Raw genomic sequence first — 24295 nt, 5'->3', positions numbered from 1 at the left:
ATCCAATTTGAGAGAAGAGAGGGTGTTTCTGATGTATACACGGTTGCGCTCTGCTATAGCAGGGAACATCTGTTTTGTGCTTGTTGTTCCTCTTGGCTGCTTCTCAATTGGATTTCCTCAAGCAGGTCCACGAGCTGTCACCTCTGCCAGGCTCTGTTAGCTATCACCACTGGACCCTGTATTAAGAAGGGCTTTCAGGGCTAAGTTAATAACTCTCCCCGCCTCCCCTGACTGCCTCGCACTACCTCAGCCTCTCTCTGCCTTGTCTTCTCAGGGCTTGGTGGCCTTTGGATATCCCTTTAGCCCTCTCTTGCTCTTTCTCTCTCTCTTATTCAGCTCCTCCCTGCCTCAAGAGGGCATTATCTACACTCATTCTGCCTGGTGCTTTCTAAAGCCAGCATCACAATTACTATTGCTCATACTAAAAGGTTAGTGATTGAAACAAACCCCTAACCCTAAGTACTAAAGTTAGGATTGTAATTCGTCCTGCACTGTTTGTTCTATGAATATGAATAATGCCTCAAATTGTTTGTTTCCTTCTCCATAACAGTCAGTTTTTCTTTCATCAAGCTCTTAATGATTTAAGGAATCTTTATGAATATCTGAGGCAAACAAGTCCAGTTTATTTTATAATATCTAACACCATTCTAACAGAACATTATTGATACATTATTTTGGCGCATGCAGCAGAGCGGTTTCCTCGCACTAGTGGGTCTGTGATGGCTCGCACAGCATATTAAGTGCATGTAAAGCACCAACCGTGAGATGAATATAATTTTTTTTTTTTTTAATGAAGGAAAAACCCTGGACAAGCCAAAATGCTCTCCAAACTCTGGATTTGAAAGAGGAAGGCAAATTTTGAATAGTCTCTGATGCATCCATGCTGTCAACAACTTTTCCATGTTGTGGTCTGAAGAGCATAATAACTGCACCATCTATTGGACTGTTGTTTAAGTACTAGATTGACTTGGTTAAGAGAACGTTTTTTTTCCCATGACCATAAAATTCATGTGGAAAAATGTAAATAACAATATCAATTTTTTTCCCCACCTCTACTAGCAACCATTTAGAACACTGTAGTAATTGCATCATATAGGCATGCGCTTACAACCACTAAGAACATCATAGTAATGTCCTGGCCACCATTAGGGCTGTGAACCGAAAACCGGTTTTCCCCAGTGGAGCCCAATTCCGGAACAAATGACTCAATATGAGCTGGTTCTTTTGAATCTACACTGCAAAATGTACTACGCTACTTTACCTCCTAAACGAATGACTTACTAACTGTAAGTCATTTTGCCATGCCTAATTCATGAATAATGACTGGATGTTCATATGACAGTGTGAAGTTAAATATACACAGTATGAGTTTTGTTGTAATTATTCATATTTTATGAGATAATAATGAATGAATAAAGTATCCTACATAGTACATTCTGTGTAAACACACTGTCTGCAAGAATCTGTTCTATATATGAAATAATCATCAGTAAGAATCAGTGCATACAGTGCATTTCTTATTTCCAAATATTTATTCTTTAAAAATACACTACTAAAAGAATCGAAAATGGAATCAATAAGGAACCGGAATCGTTAAATAACTTACGATTCCCATCCCTAGTTACCACCCACAACAGCTAAGCACTGTGTTGTGAGTTTGGCACAGGCTTCAGAAATGTAAAAATCTTTTTTTTTGGCTTCTCCTTTTATAATACTTTCACTCTCTTTTGGAGTTCTTTCCTCAACCTGTCCTTCCAGGAGTTTGTTAAAGGAGAAAAAAATGTCACTCTGGACTTTCTGAACTGACTGTACGATAGAAGTCTTTATTCAAACAGAGAGTCGGACCACCCTGTGCAGGCTGCGCCATCAAAAATACACTGTAAAACTGTATAGGCATTGTCCTGTGAGGCATGTGCAATCTGCAAAAGTTTGGCTGCTTTTCGAAAAGTTTGTATATGTTGATAGATCAGATGAAATCGTTTTGTCATATTGACAGGTGTAATTTTAAAGGTAACTGTTACGAATTCTAACCCGATATTAAATATGTCAAATAGTCCGGAGGTTAAATCGAACCATTACGTAATTGCAAGTGCACATTGTTTGTATTTGGCAATGTATGTTAAATGTCCATTCCTAGGGTGGAAATTTCAAATTAGAAACAGATTATACATCATGTGTAAAGTGCATAACACTAGACATGAACATTTTAAAACATCAGTTCTTGTCTGAAGTAAAATACTTGTTAATCAAAGACAAGTTCTCCAAACAGAAATGACCTCAAAGTTAGCAAATTCTATCTTTTGTACTGTATATGCTTTAAACTCCAAAACTCTGCCTGGTTTTGAAGGCTCTCTGACATTCTCACCGCACAGCTGAACACGTCGACAAATTTGATCCAGTTTGTAGGTTCTGCAGTACATCACCGTTGAGACGAAAACCTGACATTTCGCCCTTATTTTAAAGACTGCTGGCACTTAAAGTAAACGTTATGTATACAACTTAATTAAACTGTTTTTCTGGGGGGCGTCAGAGACATTAGCAGGCCTCTTAGAAAAGCGCGAAAAACTTTTTTCTCACTCACTTTTACTCCGTTTCTTCCAGAACTTTTGGGAACCTGTTCTGTCTCCTATTTCTGTAATTACTGCCACATGCATGAGGTTCTGCCTGACACAAACAGAGAAAGCCTGGATCCCTTGACCCTACCCAGATTGATACGTCAACTTTAGTTTGACAATAAGAGACGTTTCTTTGGGTTTTCTGTGCATAATCCTACCACGATTAAAGTCGGAATGAGTGGCCAGAACATTTTCTATTCCTATTTTCTATTTTCTATTAGCTACAGAAGAGAAGCACAACATTAACCATGTCTGTTTGCTAACCTTGACTAAAATGTTATCAGCCACTTTAAGCGTGCTCAGTTAGCTTCACCATTAGGTTTTACTTTATCTTGTATTTATTTATCTAAATCTTCCATGTTAAATTCATGTAAAGTTGGTATCCATCCATATCCATTCCACAGTAAAAGATTTTTATTTGTACATATCCACATGCAATATATATAGTGTGTATACAGTAATCAGTTAATAGTAATCAATATTATCAGTTGTGCTTGCTTTGGCAAGCATCACTATTACTCTTGCTTATACTTAGTGTTAGATATTTCAACAAACTCCTAACCCGAAGTATTATACTTTGGCATACAACTCCATACACCATACAATGAATGGCATACACCATTTTTAAGGACATGAATGATACCATAAATAACACGGCTTTTTGAGAAGAGGTGTGCTATTCCTTTTCAAAGGCTACATTCACACTACAGCTGAATGTGGCCCGAATCTATTTTTAATTTTTTTTTTCACTCACTTGAGACACAGATCTGTCAATTAAATGACACTGTAAACAGCCTCAAGTGCACTGAACCTGACATTTTCAAATCCGTTATGGGCCACTTTCATATGTGGATATATCATGGGTACATAACTGATTTTTCCAATTTGCCTTCAGTGTGAGCCAGGTCAAACATTTCAATCTCAACAAAACTCAACATTCATAATTTGCGTGCTTGATTTGCTTAATATATGCCTGTTATGGTTTAATATGTGAAATTGTTAGTCATATTTTTTCTTTTTAACAAATTCGGTTCCTTTTTAAGGAAAAAAAAATAATAATAATAAGCTTTAAGAGCTGGGTTTAGCGATTCACTTGAATTTCACACAAAATATTCAATGAAAAGAGACCGGACAGGTGTAACTTTATGTAACAGTACTCTTTACTCATGTCACCCGTACAGACAACACTGTTGATTTTTTCAAACTGTATCAAAACACGAATGCAAGCTTCTTACCTTACATAGATGAAACAATGCTGTTTTTTCCTGTTGTCCTTTTGATTTAATGGTGTGTTTTGCTTGTAAGTAGACCTTACGTACTTTCTTGAGCTTCGATGTAAATTTTATTCCACCATACAACTGCAGTTGACTAATAAATACTTCATTAGCCATCAAGAAGTCTTTCTTTCTTCATCACTTGCTGATATATTATTAGATAAACCATGGAAAAAAAACAGCTAATTGTAATTTTAATTATAATTAATTAAAACCATATGTATAGATGCTATAATGATGAACATGCCAGGGTTTGTTACATGCATGCTCAGGGAGCAGTGTTAGGTGAAAATGGATTAAAAAGTAATGACTGTAATCTAATTACTTTTAGGCAAAAAAATAGTGTAATGCATTACATTTTAAATCCTTGTAATCAGATTACAGTTATTGACTTTCAATTAAAGTAATGACTTTTTTGTTTCGAAAAAAATATTATTCAAGCGTAATACAACTCTAACCCTAAGTGAAAATGCGAATCCATATGTTCATATCTACGTATGTTTGCGTTTCTGTGACAGTTGAAGGGTGTGCGAAAGCGAACAAGGAGAAAATATACATTATTTTGAATTTGTTCAGAGGAAAAACAAAACAAATGTTGTGACAATTGTTTTAGAAAGTAACTTAAAAGTAAAGTAATTAGTAATGTGATTCGTTTTTCATTGAAGTAATCAGTAAAGTAATCTGATTATAATTTTAGAAAAGAAGTTAGTAATTTGTAGTGAATTACAGTTTTTTAGTAACTTACCCAAAACTGTCAGGGAGTATTACATGCATGAGAGTCAGTTTAGGCGAGTCAGCTGTTCAGACCAGTGTCTGATATGAGCTACATTAAAAAAATGTCAAGTCAAAACTCCCCCCCCCCCAACAAAAAAATAAATAACTAAAAAGAATAAATAAATAGTATTTTAGCAGAAATTCAGCTTTGGGCCAAATTCAGCTACGATGTGAACGTAGCCTTAACTGAATGGACCCAAGACATATTAGTGGCCAGAATATCACAGAGACTTAGCAGTGGGATTTTGACTAAAGGCCAATAAGCAACCACTCAAAGCAGGCTAGTATCTTTGTTGTATTTTTTATTTTTTTTAAATCTACACTCATATTCTCATATATTGGCAAAGAAACATCAAGTATTTAAGTATTTTGGCAAATTTTCCATACTATTACTTATGCTTTTTTATTTCCATTGATGTCATTTTAACAGTCCAGAGGCTCTGCTCACACGTGCACATAAATGTCTGAAGGGTCCTTTCACCCAAAGCAGATGTTGACAGTTTTCTGGCTTAGTGGTGTAATTGTGCATTTGTAGGTGCATGTGCGCTGCACCAATTAAGCTTGCCTCTGTTTAAGATTGCCCTGAGCGTAACCTCAACCTAGCCTTCAACTCCTCTGTAAAATCACCAGCAAACCACACACACCTGATACCCCTCATGTCGTCATCAAAGTACCTCTATGCTATTCACTAAATTGAGAAATTGGTTCCAACCCTGAACAGCAAAGGACTGGTCCCGCTCAAACTGCGCTCGCTTTATAAAAGTGTTTTCCATGGATAAATTAGTCGGCAAGATAGATACTGTTTCCTTTCATTACAACATACCAAAATCAGATGGAATGGAGGTTTTCTCTTCTCTCTTTTTCCTCCCTCTTGATTGCTTATGTAAAGGTAAAATTTGGATTTTGTTGCATACCAGATGGGGCTGTACTAAGAAAATCAAATAGTTCCCGTTGATGTCAGTCCATTCCTCCATCCCGACAGCTCCATTTGTTCCTGAAGGAGTGTCATTCAGCATCAAATATATATATATATATATATATATATATATATATATATATATATATATATATATATATATATATATATATATATATATTTTTTATTTTTTATTTTTTTTTTAATGGACTATATCACAATTCCAGTGGGTCAGAAGTTTATATACACTAAGTTAACTGTGCCTTTATGCAGCTTGGAAAATTCCAGAAAATGATGTGAAGCCTTTAGACAATAAGCCAATTAGCTTCTGACAGGAGGTGTACTGAATTGGAGGTGTTCCTGTGGATGTAACTCAGTGCCTCTTTGCTTGACATCATGGGGAAGTCAAAAGAAATCAGCCAAGACCTTAGAAAAAAAATTGTGGACCTGCACAAGTCTGGTTCATACTTGGGAGGGATTTCCAAATGCCTGAATGTACCATGTTCATCTGTACAAACAATAGTATGCAAGTATAAACACCATGGGACCACACAGCCATCATACCGCTCAGGAAGGAGACGCATTCTGTCTCCTAGAGATGAACGTAGTTTGGTGCGAAAAGTGCAAATCAATCCAAGAACAACAGCAAAGGACCTTGTGAAGATGCTGGAGGAAACGGGTAGACAGGGATCTATAACCACAGTAAAACGAGTCCTATATCGACATAACCTGAAAGGCTGCTCAGCAAGGAAGATGCCACTGCTCCAAAACCACCATAAAAAAGCCAGACTACAGTTTGCAAGTGCACATGGGAACAAAGATTTTACTTTTTTGAGAAATATCCTCTGGTCTAATGAAACAAAAATAGAACTGTTTGGCCATAATGACCATCATTATGTTTGGAGAAAAAAGGGTGAGGCCTGCAAGCTGAAGAACACCATCCCAACTGTGAAGCATGGGGGTGGCAGCGTCATGTTGTGGGGGTGCTTTGCTACAGGAGGGAATGGTGCACTTCACAAAATAGATGGCATCATGAGGAAGGAAAATTATGTGGATATATTGAACATCTCAAAACATCAGCCATCAAGTTAAAGCTCGGTCGCAAATGGGTCTTCCAAATGGACAATGATCCCAAGCATACCTCCAAAGTTGTGGCAAAATGGCTTAAGGACAACAAAGTCAAGGTATTGGAGTGGGCATCACAAAGCCCTAACCTCAATCAGAACTGAAAAAGCGTGTGCGAGCAAGGAGGCCAACAAACCTGACTCAGTTACACCAGTTCTGTCTGGAGGAATGGGCCAAAATTCCAGCAACTTATTGTAAGAAGCTTGTGGAAGGCTACCCAAAACATTTGACCCAAGTTAAAGGCAATGCTACCAAAGTATATGTAAACTTCTGACCCACTTGGAATGTGATGAAAGAAATAAAAGCTGAAATAAATAATTCTCTCTACTATTATTCTGACATTTCACATTCTTAAAATAAAATAGCGATCCTAACTGACCTAAGACAGGGAATGTTTTCTACGATTATATATCAGGAATTGTGAAAAACTGAGTTTAAATGTATTTGGCTAAGGTGTATGTAAACTTCTGACTTCAACTGTATATATATATATATATATATATATATATATATATATATATATATATATATATATATATATATATATATATATATATATATATATATAATAGCTCAGAGATGGAGAGCTGCCCCTCTCTCTCTCCCTCTCTCTCCGTCTGCCCATACACTGTGTCCCTTTAATCATAGTTTTCATTTCAGTACACTGAAATTTCCCTTACCAAGGACAACGTCATAAATAAAGACAAAAAAAAAAAAAGGGTTTTGCGAAGAAAATTTTACCTGCTCGCTCCCTAACTTTTTGTGCATTAGGGGACCAGCAAAGGATAAAAAAGACGAGGTGGTCATCTGTGAAAATTTATAATAATTTATTACGTGGCAGCTGGCAAGGGGAAGTAAAAGCACGAAGGCAGACATCCATAAACGGGACGTGAAGCCTCTTAAATGAAAAGCAAAGTGAATTTCTGTATCTTGTCATAGGAAATGAGGAGCAAGGGCCTTTCTTCTCAGAAGAGTAGTGCATTCACGCTCAGTTCAGTCCAAAATGCCTGTCCCTGATGTATGGCCACAAGTTTGAGAGGAAATTTTCTGTGTTTGACACAGAACGGTGCTTGGATTTAGGAGGGTAAGGATGAGTGACCGCAGCAAAACATTTTCAGTTCCTTTCTTTTTTTCTTCATTCCTTTATTTGTGGAAATGCATATGGCCAATAATGACTTCTGGATCTAGCTTCCATCAGTATGTACCACTACTGTCAGGTGATTTGGACAAACTCTTTGAGTTTTAAGGAAGCATTAGATCAGGAAGTGGTGCCGTGTCTCGAGCAAACGTGCCCTGATTATTCGAATGAAATCACACTTGCATTCGTTCAACCGCATCACATTCTCTGGGGTGCCTCATGTTTTTGAGAACACAACATTTGCCAGTTCCGACTGTATTCTGTTTTTAAACAACAGAATAGTTTCCTAATTAGTTTTGTTAGGAGATAATTTATGCTTTTTGTTTGATGTATAGCAATACAAAATTCCAATCCCTTTGCATACATTTTCACCATTTTAGAGCAGAGTTCAAAAGAAATAATTATTTTTTCTTGAAACACAATGCATTTGAATGTGCTCCATTTTTCTGTGTTTGTTTTTAGCCAGACATTAATTAATTAACTTTTTTAAACAATCCATCATTATTGTTTTGGTAACATTTATTTTTAACTCAATTATATTCTAATTGATCATTTTTCATAATATACAAGGGATGTGTTCCCCACTTTGTTCTTAACACAATAAAAGATTAAGCATAAATAAGGCCCATGATCAAAAACATGATAATTCATTTGCAAAACTAAACTGGAATTTGACAGTCTAATACAAAACAATGGGATGTGTGCAGCATCTTTTACCCCCTACTGTCAGTGGGTATTGATTCCTTAGAGGAGTTGTGGGTACTGTAGTGCAGTATTAAATACCATATTTTTTATTTTATTTATTTTTTATAAAGAAAACTATTGTTTTAAAGTAAAAAAAAAAAAAAAAAAGTTAAACATTTAAATCTTTTAAAATATTTGAAATATAGAGCTGAACTGTCCAGTTCTAATCTCACAGTTTCCCACAAGGTCAGAAAATTTTGAGGGGCTTGGTGCAAAAATGCCACCAAAAATGCCAATAATGCCCACGAAATTCAACACGTGGAGACAAAAAAATGCCCTTGTAATTAATTATTTTGTTTTTTATATTGTCTGACATATCTAATATAGTTTTTAATGTTCTATTATAGTCTTATTTATACATACAATACCAAGTTATGGTATACATATTAATTAATGATGATTTAATTCTTAGGGTAAGAAGTAATAAATACTCTTGATAATTTGTTTTAATTATTAAATTATAAAAATGAATCAATGAGGGGAAAAAAGAGTTTTTGTCCCTTGGAACTTTCAGTGATTTGTTTGTTGAACAATCAACACCAGGTACATAATATATTAGGCCTCATTCATGAGCACAAGATGAAGGAATTATTGTGTGGGTGTTGTTCATAAAACCATTCAGTTTAATGCTACAATTTACACAATGGTTTAAGAACAATTATTTGTTCTTCTTGTGTTTCATGAAAGAGGCCATTGAATGTACTGCATTTATTCAGACTACTGATTAAAAGTGACATCTAGCATTGCCACAGTGCCCACAAGATTATATCCAGTGCCCTTTTATTTAAATTCTAGAATTAAATTTATTTGCAGTTTTATTTTTTTATTTTTTTATAGATAGGAGTAATTTCATTATTTGCTTAAAGGTTTATTATTTTGTGATAAATGACACTTTGACATTGCTTGATAGTGTAGCATGACCATGGCTCTACAGCAGTAATGAAATGAAGAGGGCTGGCATCACAGGCAACATAGTGGACATCTGGAACAGACCACCAAGTCATGTTGTCAATGATGATGTATTGAGATCCAGCTGTGGAAAATTGAACGTTCCAAACTCTATCAGTCTATCAGAGGTGTCATGGTGAGGGGTACAGATATGAAGTGTAGAGAGCAAAATATGTCAATATTCTGTTACAAATATGTGTAAAATTACATTTTAGCCATAATTTTTCAGGAGTATAGCAACAGTGGCTACTGGAAGGTTTTGGGGTTAAATTCCTACAGAAGGAAAGTTGACTTACAGTGCAGTACAGTTTGAAGTACAGTGCAGGTGAGAGACACAACATGCCAAAATGCTTATTATAATCAACAAAACTTTGACAACTTTGTTAACTGTAGCCTAACTTAAACCTATTGGGTTTGCTCATAACTAATTTTAAGTGTTTGTACTGTTTGCTAGTACAAGATTTGACTTCAGGTCTGTTAATGCTACAGTTTGCCAAAGCATACCTCTTTTGTTATGTTGTTTGGATACGTTTTCGTAGCAGTACCGTGATATCAAAGTCTGACAAAAGTTTTGACCATAAGGTAATATAACATTTAACTGACCTTCTCCATACCTGAAGATGCAAGACTTTTATATTTTATACTTTATCTTATATCTTTTTGTCTACCCAAGCATGAGCAACACTAGCGGATTAAGCCCTGAATGTTTTCATAAAGCCCCGCATGTTTTTATCATCTTGTAGTAATCTCAAAAGTACAAGTGGTTCAGAATCAACTTGATACTAAATAAAAATATATTATTAATGTTAAGTAATAAATAAATATAAATATAATGAATGGTACCAGTCTTACCACTCTACACAGTACCGATAATACCAAATACTGACTCAATTGTTGGGCGGCTGCTTTCCAGCACTCATGCGAATGGGCGCGCATGCTGAGCACTCGCGTTTGCAGCTGTGTCAGTAGAGTCTGAAGGTTCAAAATGCCTGTCTTGGAGATATTAGAAACTGTATTAGGAGTTGCTTCATCCAGATACAGTCAAGAGCTAAGACATTTGCACCCCCCCGCCCTTTCTCCCAATTTGGAATGCCCAATTCCCACTACTTAGTAGGTCCTCGTGGTGGCGCGGTTACTCATCTCAATCTGGGTGGCAGAGGACAAGTCCCAGTTGCGTCTGCTTCTGAGACCGTCAATCCACGTATTTTATCACGTGGCTCGCTGTGCATGACACCGCGGAGACTCATAGCATGTGGAGGCTCATGCTACTCTCCGCGATCCACGCACAACTTACCACACGCCCCATTGAGAGTGAGAACTACTTAATCGTGACCACGAGGAGGTTACCCCATGTGACTCTACCCTCCCTAGCAACCGGGCCAATTTGGTTGCTTAGGAGACCTGGCTGGAGTCACACAGCACACCCTGGATTCAAACTCGTGACTCCAGGGGTGGTAGTCAGCGTCAATACTCGCTGAGCTACCCAGGCTCCAACATTTGCATTTTTTTAAATTATAGTTTCATTTTCTTTTATTAAGACACGATGCCTTGAACCTCGCAATCTAGCAATTATTTTTTTCCTCATAATCACCTATTTATCCTTTAGCCTGCTATATTTTAAAGTAATTTAAAACACCTGATGAATAAATCATAGACTTCAAGACTGTCAACTAGACACAATGTGCGTCGAACTACGGAAAGCTGAAAGGGACAATAATTGTGCTTTTTAAATCTCGTTTTAAAGTACATAGTGTTAAAAGCATGCAACTTCTGATCTTTGAGCTTATTAGAAGCTGAGACAAAAGTTAGTGGGACGTTTCAGTAATATTTAAAAATGTACTTTATAAAAACAATTACATCTGTGGGGTGTCATTTATAAAGTGTATTACATTTCAATATGTCATCAATGGATTGCCCCTACCTATCCACTTGGGTCTGGGCTAAGCCCCGAGTATCCACTGACCCTAGTATTGACTGACCCTAATAATCAGATGATTTCAAATCTTATGTAAACGCTGTTTTTTTTTTTTTTACGTTGCCGTTTTTTTTTTTTATGTGCTCAGCGAAGCTGTCTACTTTGTATTCAATGCAGATTTGGCAGCTACTGCAGTCGGAATGATCTTCAGAGAATAAGAATTTAAAGTTTGGTCCGTTCCTCACCCAAAGCTGACGACTTGGAATAACGCATGTGTGGACTAGATTTGGTAGCTTTCCAGACCTGAAGACTCTTACTGTATAATCAATAGCACAATCATGGAAATAATGAAAAATGTAATAAATAATAAAAAAATGTTTTGTAACTGTCTGTCTATCTATCTGTCTGTCCTTCCATTCGTCTGTCTGTGCCTTCTTTCTGTACATCCAAGGGTGCCCCATTCATGCTCCTTTCAGACCTGGCTATAGAGTTTCTCCTTTCTTTCCCTTTCTTTCATGTCACTGATTGTTCTTCATTATCCTCTTGCTTGCTAACACTCAATCTCCTGTATCTTTAGAGTCTATAGCGTGGACTCAATATTGAACTGTCTTTTGAGTAAGGAATAGACAATGTAGCTTTCACAAAGATTTGGAAACCTTGGGCCGAAGTTTACAGTGGGGTTACTCATGAACAACAGGACTAGGAGCGCAAACATTTTTAGAGCATTCTTCATGGTTAAGGCTTGTTTCACTCTTAGTTTGATTGCTTGATCTGAACTTGAGTTTAATGTTGCTTTGGGAAGTCCAAATAGTTTCAGTTTGTTTAGATGGTTCACGTAAATGAACCAGTTTAAATAAATGATTCATCAGTTAATTCACTACACAGAAGTTCCTTCTTTTTCCTCCTCTTTAGTTAAAAGCTGCTGTTCAGCAGAATTTAGCTATATAAATTACAGATGGGAGTTTTATAGTTTTATTATTTGTATATTTAATGTAAATGTAATGCTGCCACCATAATTATTGTTTTTGTACCAGATAAATACTCAGGAAAAGCTGTTATATTATCTGATTACAGTTAAATATTTAAAAAGATGTTGCCCCCTTAAATTGCTTCAGTATATTCAGCTGAAATATAGCTATAGCTTTGTAGCTTCTAGTGTAACTAACCACCTTTTAAAGTAGCTTGACTGTAGTTTAACTACTTTTAAATCTTACAGTAACAGTTTTAAAGTAGCTTCCCCAACACTGGAGTACTAGCACAGCTTATTACTAATGTAGTTTGGTAACGACTCAGAAAGAGAAGATGTCAAAAAAGGAATGCGTTTTACAAAAGTTTTTTGGTTTTACTAAGAGATTTAACACACACAGAATTGCACTTGCTTTCAACTAAACCGGCTGAAGTCTGGCATCAAACTGACTCAACTGAAAGCTTAATTTTGCCTGGTTTCAGTAATGCTCTTTGTGCAATTCTTTATTGTTCGGGTTAATTTCAGATTCTCAAATAAAAAAGAAAAGATGATTCCTAAAAATTCCTTTCTTTTTCACCTTTTTCTCTTTTTTGCAGGGTCTCTTCATCTTCCTGATATATGGCGTGAACAACATTGAGGTAAGTCTGCAGTGCATCTCAAGGCTGACTAAGTGAGTGAGAGAAATGACATGATGTTTCTGATGGGACCACCGCCCCATCCCTCCAAAGGAAGGCGGATTGAAGCGAGCCTCCTTTTTTCCTTTTTTTTCACATGAGCGTCCCACTGCCCTTCATGCTTGGGCTAACTTATATGCATCCAGGCCCACCATTAAACACTGACACCCGGAGTAAAGAGCCAGTCATCCCTCAACCACATTGGCCAATATTTCAATGCCTCTTTAAGTTTTTAAACTCATGGTCTTCCATTTAACATTCTGACATTAGAGCTCACCGTGAATTCAGAGCCAGTCAGAGAAAGAGAGAAACGTATGTATATGCAGGGCAGCGGATAGATGGTGTGGAAATTGAACTGCAAAATGGTCATTAACTTTTAGATGCTCTTCTGAACTAAGTGCAAGTGTTATGAATTGGCGGATATGTTGCAGATTTTATTCTTAAAATTCAAATCCAAATGTGATCAAGACACATATGGATGACTGTAACCACTGTTGTGGAATATTAGATCCATTTTTGAGCATGTATATATGATTATGTGTTGATCACCAAATATGACCACCAAACAATAGGGTCATATTTTAACAATATATCAAATTTAACAGACCAGTCATGTCTTAGCATGGATCGGATTTGATCTGAACAATCTGTCACTCACATTCAATGTTTTTAGAAAATTCTTTAGTGCTTTTGAATGCCCACATGCGACTTTATGCGCATGAATAAGTGCAGTTAGCAGCCCTCCACTCCTTTTTTCTCTCCTCTCCACCTTTCTTCACCTCCACCCCGAAGTACAGACGAAGTTCTCCTGCCTTTTGTCTACCTTTGCTTCTACCTTTTCACTTGCTACAAAAGAGGTGTAAGGACATGGCCCTGAGACCGAGCCCTGTATTGACACAGCAGAGACTCGACCCTCTCCGCATTGTAAAATAAATCATTGCTGCATTCTTGCTTAAGAGGCTTTTTTAGTATGGCGGAATCTATTTTCCAACTCCGAGCTCTCCTTGACCCAGAGGTCTTGACAATTTGTGAACAGCTTGTGTCCGATTTATGCTTTTTTTTTTCAGAAGGGGTTTTGTAAATATTCAGTGTAATAATCTTTTTTCCCCCTTTTTCTTTTACTTTATTTACGAAAGATTTCCCCATGTTTACTTCCCTTTTGTGCCGTTTAAGTTTTATCCTCTGAAACCACAAAGGAAATTCTTGGTTAATAGAAAAATTGCAAAAAGCCGAGGAGAATGATCAAAGTGTTAGTATACAAAGACAAAAAAAAAAAAAGAAAAAAAAAAAAGACCCAGAATATTCAGAGAATGGAAATGGAGGCCAAAAAGAAAAATATTTTAATCTGCTTGCACTCATTTAAAGAAATGTTCGCCTCTCGGGGGACAATAAAATCATCTGTAAAGTTGATTTTCTCAAAAGAAAAATGCACACAAGAATATTTAAGATTATTTGTGTCGCAATTTCATTTGTAAGAGGGATCGTTGACACATGCCAGGAGATTTACGGAACATGCCATTATTCCCAAAGCGCACAGCATTATTAAGTAGTAATATTAATATTAAGTTAAGACCATCAGGATTATTTTCCTGTGAATTTTTTTCCTTAGTTTCCAAATCAATGTATCTATATGGTTAAGTGCCTTTGCTTTTGCTTTGCTAGCACAGAAATATCTGATGTAAAACAATTGATAGTTATTTGTTTAACAGGGGAATGCTTGTAATAATTAAATCTTAATGATATTGTATTTCCCTGGCTATTAATCATACAATAATAGATGACTGTAATTCACTTGATGATTAAGAGCAATAGGATCTCTCTTTCTTTTTTTTTTTTTCTTTTTTTTGGGTCCCACCCCATCAACAGATTAAAACTGATAACACCATCACTTTGATCATTAGAAAGTTTCATTATATAATGTATTGAGATTTTACTCGATGGTCATCCATATTTTAATGACCTGTTTTTTTTTTGTCTGCAAATGCGTCCATTTGCATTGCTTTCATATGGAGATTTTATTTAATGCATTTCTATTTTTTAACATTGGGACTACATCACTTTAAAACCTTGAGAAGAAAAGCTAAAATGCTTTTATGAGCAGCAACTTCAAACCAATTCCTTCTCCATGACCCAGTTACTTGAAATGCTCCTTTTTTCCAGTTGCTTTCTATGATTTTACCTGGAATAAAGTTATTTGATTTCCCAGTTCCATTCATTAAAGGTACAGTGCACTTACACATGGTGATTTGCTGAAAAGAGAGCAAGTAAGAGGGAGCAAGAAGAGTCTATTTACAAATCTGACATATTAGAGTTGACTCAGAGCTTTCAGATGTTTTCTCTTCTCTTCAGTAGCCCTGTTGTCATGGTAATAGTGTCTATTCAAAACATGCTACTGTGTGTATATCTGCATGGCAGCAATAATTTATGACAAAAGCAGAACCTATTGAAGTCATAAGAGTTAATGCATATTCACCAGCAAAGGGCTTAATCTCGTGCCGGGCTCGTGCTGTAAAAAAAAACATACATTTTTTTTCAGGCTGCAAAAAATATCTAGCATGCCTGAAAACTGCTGGATTGGATTGGATGGTGTGAAGAATATTGACACGTAGAAAATGTACATATATGCATACATTTTATATTACAATATTATATTAAATAAATAAGCGGATATAATAAAGTTTAAGCAAGTTATTCCTAAAACAAGTTTAAGGATATCAGAAAACTTTACAGATAGATTGAATTAAATTATTTTAATTATGGTTTTAATAAAGTTGTTTCAGCTGTTATCCTTTTTGTGGATCCTTTTGTATCCTTTTTGCTTTACCTTACATTAAAATAAAATAAATAAATACATATATAAATAGATTTATTTATTTGTAGGCTTTTATTTTAGTATCAAACTGTTCATACAATTCCTGATGATATAAACCAAATGATCAAAATCCCGATATACAGTAGATGTCGTATAAAGAAGCTTTAAAGTTTAGCAAAATGACATTGTTGTTACATTGTACCTAATAAACATGAAGCTGGTTAACAATATATATATATATATATATATATATATAAAGATATATAAAACAATATTGTACTGTACAGTGTCATTCTACATGCATCTCTTTACATCACCTGGTTTTCTTACACAGTTTGTTCTGCAAGGGCGGCCGTTCCTCCTATCACTTCATTTCCATTGCCAGCAGTGTGGGGTGACGGATGAGAGGTTAAGACGCTCTCCTTACTTGGCCAACTCTACATGTCACTTTCAGCACCCATTACCTGTGACAAACTGGAACATTTTGGTTCACAGCACTCATTGACTTTTATGCAATGGCCGCTATTTGCTTTTTCTCCTCCCAGTTCGGATTGAATTTCACCTTCCTGGGGCCAAGACTCATGCGAGCGCAAAGTATTTTGTATTAAGTGTTTAGTATTGAGTTGTGACATTTTAACCATCCACCCCATCCTTATCCACAGGTTCGAAACACAGTCAACAGAATAAAAAAAAGAAGAAAAGCCTTAAATGACTCAGTAAATTTTCCCGGCTTGCATGTTTACATCACTTTGAACTGTGGCATGTACGCATCTCCGGATCGCAGAACATTTGCTGCAGATAAAAGAGTTTACAATAGACATGTTTTTTAATACCCGAGGGCTCCACTCTGGAAATTGCTCATTCAGATCTCCTCATACAATGTACATTTTATAATGCCTTTTGTGTTTTGTGCATGAGCGTGGACTGACCATACAACTTTTGCTCCCGGCCCTCTTTCGCACTCCCACTCAGGCCACCTCAATCCAGCCTATGTCAACCAGCAGCCCTGGGTTACATGTTTCTAATCCTGTGCAAGCTTGTCCCTTCACATTAAACTGTCAGACCAGTATTTATATGCGAGGCTGCTGTTGACGGAGATCACTTAGCTTCACCAAAGTGGTTTAAAAGTAGTTAATAGATTCCCCCCCCCCCCCCCCCCCCAGAGCACCCCCACTCACCTCACCTCCACAGATACTACGAACGGTTCCTCTATGAATGGCCACATTAACTCTCCTCCAGGCTTGTCACGGTTTATGGCCTACGGCAGTTTGTCCCGCTCTGTCCAGCTGTGCCACCAGGTCATTGAGAGCGGAATGAGACAATTTCAAAAGGTGGATTGATTTTAGAATATTGCCCCCTCCCTCTTCCCTTTGACCCCCCTGACAGGCCCGACACCATTAAGACAGGAACTTGTAAAAAACGACTGCAGCACCAAGCACAAGTGCCAGGTAGCAGCTGATAAATCGTTGTGGGCCATATTAGCAGTGGGACCCTTTAGCGCTCTCTGGGCAATTTTCCAATTTTCAAAGTCCACGCGATGAGATTCGCTGGCCGCGTGTGGCGGTTTTTTAGCTAATGCCGTTTCGAGCCATAAATCTAGGGGTGATATACTGTATCTAGACGAATAGCTTGGTGCTGGACAGAGTCCAGAATGGGATAAGAAAATATACTCTTCTTTATGGCATTAGAGCAGTGGTCATTGGGAATGTACTGACTTCCAGTTTAGTAATGATAACGTACAAGACCTACAGTAGATAGATGGGCTCTGTTCGTAAATGAAAAATTAGATCTTTTTTCTTTTTTTTTTTCTGATGGCATTTCTGAGGAGCCCTTCTGATTCAGAATTTTTCAACTCATTGTAGAACAATTCAGGGGCCGGACTGTTTTCTTAAGTTAGAAAATAAGAAGCAAATAGTAGTTAAGAAGAATTTTATAATTGAGACTGTTTCATGAATCCAGCCGCAGGTTTTTATTATACCCCTGTGTGAACTTCTGGGCCATTTCGACACGTCTAAACTTTAAACTTTTCTGCCTGAAACTTCATTACATCCTCCACAAAGATAAAAATGACAAATTTCATGTATTTATAAATGAAGTTATATAAAAAAAGTACTTGTGGGTCAATTTGACCCATTCATATAAAGACTTACAAGAAAGCTGTAATATGCAAGTGAACATGCATTTTAAAATTATAATGCAGTGTCAAAATATTATCAAAATGACAGCAGGGCCCAGAACTGTTTGAAAACTGTCCGTTTGTTTGAGCATCTCGACCAGCCCGAAACAGTAACATTGGCTCAATCAGTATTGTGCATATTTTATTGTGAGTCCGACCAATAAAAGGCGGGGGAGTGCTCTAGAAACCTGTTTGATAACAGTATTTTTGCAATTCCGTTTAACATGCAATTATACAGATTTCTCAAGGTTCTCGCTCTACTTCAGTCTGCATGAAAGTAGTTACTGTAAATGGTAGATAAAATACAGCATGATAGTAAAGCCCCATTTGCAGAACATATGTACTGACTAATCATACATCTCTCCAACCATCTCTCTCTCCTTTCTAACTGTTGTTTATGTATGAGCCAGACCAGCGCTGCCAGGGCTCTTCATACCAACTGTCGCCTGACCCGAATGACCTCACACTTGTACATACTGTGGCAGATTGCTTGAGAAAAATAAAGCTGTCAGTTGCACTGGCCAAATGAAAAATGAACCTCCTACGATACTAGCAGGGTCTGGATCCCTGACAACCCTGAAATATAGATATAAATTGGAAGCAGATTAGTTTTTAAAAAAAAATTCTAATTCATGTTTTGACAAGATATAGGATGGAAAAGAGAGAATTGTGTACAGAATGTATTTGCATTTCCTATTGTAAAATGTTCGGACCAATCATCGGTTATGCATTGACTACTTATGATGTAAGAGAGAGATAAAATCAAAGTCTTCAGACACTATCTTGCACAGAACTGAAACAGTTTTGCATGTCAGAATGCATTATATGTTATGCAACGGTGCAAGGTATTGGACTGTGGGTTTTAACGTAAAATCTAGTTTAGTTCCCTGTGATAGAATTTATTTTGTGGTAGTCCCGTAGATGTCTGTGTTTATTTTGGTCATGTATCTGTAATGAACGACTGCTTAACTCTTAACTATGACTTTTTTGATATTTAATATTAGTATTCTTCATTCATTCTCTATATTGAGTGATTTATTTATTGCACAACTGATATGATGGTCTTAAAGGGACCATATGCAATTCACCGTCTAGTCTTTTTATATTTATCCAACACATCCAACCTCTTCTGCCATTACATTCCCTTGCACTGTATATAACAGATTTGTATTTAGTTTTGCACTACGTATGTATATGTGTGTATGTATGTATGTATGTATGTGTGTGTCTGTGTGTGTGTGTGTGTATGTGTATATGCATGTGTGTATGTATGTATGTGTGTATGTATGCATGTACATATGTATGTATGTGTATGTATGTATATGTATGTGTATATATGTGTATGTATGTATATATATATGTACATGGTTGGGGAGTAACTGAATACATGTAACAGGATTATGTATTTAAAATACAAAATATAAGTAACTGTATTCCACTACAATTACAATTTAAATCATTGGTAATTAGAATACAGTTACATTCAAAAAGTATTTTGATTACTGAAGAGATTACTTTGCATTTTATTGTCATTTGTTTCATTTAATATTTAGTCCTTTCAGATGGTAAACATTTATACATATAAATGATGCGATCCAAAGTGCATTTGAACAGCGGTGAAACACTTTCTTATGATGTGTTACATTCATACGAGCAGACAGAGAAGTAAGTTTGAAGTAATTTTTGAGCAGAAGAAATAGAAATAAACCTTGTGTAAATTGTCAGCTTTATGCTTTTATAGTCAAGAGTTTTTATAGTCAAAACAAGTGAAAAAAGTGAAAGAATCTACCAGTGCTGAAGAAGTAATCCAAAGTATTTAGAATACGTTACTGACCTTGAGCAATCTAACAGAATATGTTACAAATGACATTTTACAGCATGTGTTCTGTAATCTGTAGTGGAATACATTTCAAAAGTAACCCTCCCAACCCTGTATATGTACAGTGCTGATTTCTTCTGTTTTTGTGAATATCTCATCCTAAATAGTTTCAAAATTTCAAACAAAATCTAACATAAAACAAAGGAAATCTGAGTATACACAAAATGCAGTTTTTAAATGATAATGTTATTTATTGAAGCAAAAAATATATCCAATACCAACTGGGCCTGTGTGAAAAAGTATTTGCCCTTTAGTTACTATATCCCCAAATCTTTGAATCTGCATTAATAATGGGGTTCAGCTGGACTAGACACACCCAGGCCGGATTACTGCCAGCCCTGTTCAATCAAATCAACATCTAAATAGAACTTTTTCAGCAGCACGAAGTTGGCTAAAAGGTCTCACCCAGTAGCACACTATGCCAAGGTTGAAAGAAATTCCAGAAATTATGAGGAAAAAGGTTATTGAAATACATCAGTCTGGGAAGGGTTACAAAGCTATTTCCCAGGATCTGGGAAAAAGAACCACAGTGAGAGCCATTATCTCCAAATGGAAAATATTTGGCACAGTAGTGAACCTTCCCAGAAGTGGCCGACCTTCAAAATTTCCTCCAAGAGCACAGTGACGACTCATCAAGGAAGTCACAAAAAAGCCAAGGACAACATCCAAAGAACTGCAGGCCTCTCTTGCATCAATAAAGGTCACTGTTCATGACTCCACTATCAGAAAGATACTGTCTAAAAATGGCATCCATGGAAGAGTGGCGAGGCGAAAATCACTGCTAACCCAGAAAAACATTAAGTCTTGTCTGAATTTCGCCAAAACACACCTTGATGATACTCAAACCTTTTGGGAGAATGTTCTGTGGGCTGATGAGTTGAAAGTGGAACTGTTTGAAAGACAGGGGTCCTGTTACATCTGCCGTAAATCAAACACAGAATTACACAAAAAGAACATCATACCTATGGTTAAGCATGGTGATGGTAGTGTGATGGTGTGGGGATGCTTTGCTGCTTCAGGGCCAGGGCGACTTGCAGTAATTGAGGAAAACATGAATTCTGCTCTCTACCAGAAAATCCTAAAAGGAGAATGTCCGGTCATCAGTCCGTGAGTTGAAGCTCAAGCACATCTGGATTATGCAGTAAGACAATGATCCAAAGCATAGGAGAAAGTCCACCTCTGATTGGCTAAAAAGAAGCAAAATTAAAGTTTTGGAGTGGCCTAGTCAAAGTCCTGACTTGAACCTGATTGAGATGCTGTGGCAGGACCTTAAACGGGCAGTTCATGCTCGAAAACCTTCCAATGTGGCTGAACTTAAGCAGTCGGAAGTGTTTTGTTGCAGTTGTTGCTGCTAAAGTTGGCACAACCAGCTATTAAGTTTAAGGGGGCAATCAGTTTTTCAAATGGGTGATATAGGTGTTGGATAACTTTTTTGCTTCAATAAAAAAACATATTTATTTGAAAACTGTATTTTGTGTTAACTCAGTTTGCCTTTGTTTTATTTTACATCTCGTTTGAAGATCTAAAATAATTTAGTGTGAAAAATACACAAAAACAGAAGAAATCGGGAAGGGGGAAAATACTTTTTCACAGCACTGTATATATATATATATATATGTGTGTGTGTGTGTGTGTGTATATGTATATGTATGTCTTATTGTGTATTCTATATCAACTTTTTCTATTAAATTTTATTTTATTATTTTATTAAATTTTTTATTATTATCTATGTCTTGTTGCTGTTTTGTATTGTTGTACTCTGGAAGCTCCTGTCACCAAGACAAATTCGTTGTATGTGTAAGCATACTTGGCAATAAAGCTGATTCTGATATTCTACATTTTCTAGCATTTTTCCATCCAATTCACTGCATTTTATATTACCCCCCCCCCCCCCCTTTTAAGACCTATTGTATACTGTATATGTAAAATTAGCAAAGCTCTTGTGACATGTGAAAAGTTTCAACATAGTTCAGACTGCTGCTCATCAACGTGGGCCAAGTTCCTGAGAACTAAGTTGCTGAATGAAGTTTCATGCTGACTTTAAGGAAAATTATTAACAAGTACTGTACATGTAATTTAATGTATTAAAATTCAGTTTTCTTCACTTTCTCAGAACTACGACAGCTCCAGACCTTCCACTTCAGTAGGCAGTTCTCGGCTGGGCAGATCTGTGCCAGACCCTCTAGACAGGCACACAGTCAACACCAGCCAGTCCAGCAGCTCATTGACCCACAGCGACAGCAAAACGAGTGAGTCACTGTGCATACTCTCACAACAGTTCACAATTTGCGAGCTATGTTTATGCAATAACACTGACATATTTTTACAGTATTATTGTTGGACTAAAATGTAGAGAACTTTGTTTATATATTGATCAAGACCAAACAAAGTGAAGCATCTTTGTGGGGGTTGATTGGCCAGCCCAATGTTTGTGTTTGTGAAAATTAACACATTTGTGTGTATTTTTAAATGGCATGGTGTTTATATAAACCAGAGCTTTAAAAATCTGTCCTAAATTATGCAGAGAGCGAAAAGTAGCGACTGGCAAAGAGGGTGAACTCTAACTTGGCAGGTCTGTTTTGGGACTATAACATTCTCCAGACCCAGTGAAATGAAGGACTCCAATCGCCTTCTCTGACCCTTGCATTATGGGGCTAAATCTGAGTAATGTCATAGGGAGTTCACGCCAGTGCAATACTTTACTAAAAAAAGATGTGGGATTTTGGCAGAATTGGAATTGATAAAGTCATTTTAGGAATAATTTGTACTCATTCATGTCTTTACCTCCTTTGAGGCAATGCTTTTAATCCATCAGTCACGTGGTTTCAACAAAGAAATCAGGAAAGGACAAGTGCTCATGAAGGAGTGAAGCGGAGCTGATGATTTGGAGTTCTGATTAAATTTAAACTCTGAAGTCTTTATTTTTTCATTACTTTATTCCTTTCGTTGTGTTACGTTATATCATCAATACATTCACTACAGTAGCTGAAGGTCGAGGGTGACGTTACTTTTCTTTTACACTTTTGTTTTTCCTCTTCTTATCCTTTGCCGTTTTGAATTGGCATGACCTCAAGATGCCTTCTCACGGAGGAGATACTTCGTAGCTGCAATCGTGACTATACTTATTTCTGAAAACATTTCACTGTTAAAGTTACCATTTTCATAAAAATATGGCTACATCTGCTACATATAGGATTTCAGTTAAGTTTGGTTCATTTAATTAGTGGTGCTTCCAAGTCATTTGAACTAACTCCAACTCTTAAGTATCAGGGGCATAGGAACGATCTGAAAATTGGGGGACACATTCTAATACCCTGTCTACACCGGACGCGAGCAGCACGTTGCGTTGTGCTGACAAAACGGGTGTCCCGTTCCATTATTGCGCTGCATGCGCTGGTGCAACTACTGCCAACAACACAAATAAATGGTTTAGAACTTTCATGTCGACTCATCCAGTGTAGACAGCCTCAAGACGTGTCGCGTCAACGGACAGGGTATTCTCATTACCCTCTTAACAAATTGTTTTTTTCTTAGAAAATGTTTCATGTTTTTAAGAATATGTGATATCATTTGAAAAAAAAATATCAACTGAACTTTTAAGAAACATTAGCATTTTTCATGATAGAACTTTAATAATTAGAAATTAAATGTAGAAATTCATGTATGAATGAAAATGTTCATTATGATATAATTTAATGACTGCGGTCACACTATCAAACATTGGTGCAGTCTGCCAGAACCAAAGAATCAAAGCACACACACACACACACACACACACACACAAAAAGATCCTTAATGTCCGTGCCAAATATGATCTTACCTGAGCAATTTCAGAAACTTGTGTCACCTCTCTGTCTAGACTGTTGGTGACTTGGTCACTGATCTTTTTTCCAAAACAGATATGTCACAACACAAACATCACCACTACCATTAATCTAAATTCAGTATAATAGCCAAACAAAAAAGATGGAAAAGTCAAAGAACAATATACACTATATTGCCAAAAGTATTCGCTCACCCATCCAAATAATTGAATTCAGGTGTTCCAATCACTTCCATGGCCACAGGTGTATAAAATGAAGCACCTAGGCATGCAGACTGCTTCTACAAACATTTGTGAAAGAATGGGCCGCTCTCAGGAGCTCAGTGAATTCCAGCGTGGTACTGTGATAGGATGTCACCTGTGCAACAAGTCCAGTTGTGAAATTTCCTCGCTACTAAATATTCCACAGTCAACTGTCAGTGGTATTATAACAAAGTGGAAGCGATTGGGAATGACAGCAACTCAGCCACGAAGTGGTAGGCCACGTAAAATGACAGAGCGGGGTCAGCGGATGC

At 36.7% G+C, this 24295-nt stretch overlaps 1 protein-coding gene across 1 annotated transcript in view; it reads left to right on the top strand.

The window, feature by feature from the left end:
- Positions 1-24295, top strand: part of LOC127438889 (adhesion G-protein coupled receptor D2-like) — a 75876-nt gene that overhangs the window by 22309 nt on the left and 29272 nt on the right. Inside the window, 2 exon segments of the mRNA XM_051694800.1 lie at positions 13013-13054; positions 22071-22206. Coding sequence (XP_051550760.1) covers positions 13013-13054; positions 22071-22206 — 178 coding nt within the window.

Source organism: Myxocyprinus asiaticus, chromosome 50 (assembly GCF_019703515.2).
Source record: "Myxocyprinus asiaticus isolate MX2 ecotype Aquarium Trade chromosome 50, UBuf_Myxa_2, whole genome shotgun sequence".
In the NCBI taxonomy this organism is placed as follows: Eukaryota; Metazoa; Chordata; class Actinopteri; order Cypriniformes; family Catostomidae; genus Myxocyprinus; species Myxocyprinus asiaticus.
This window is presented reverse-complemented; position numbering and strand designations above follow the sequence as displayed.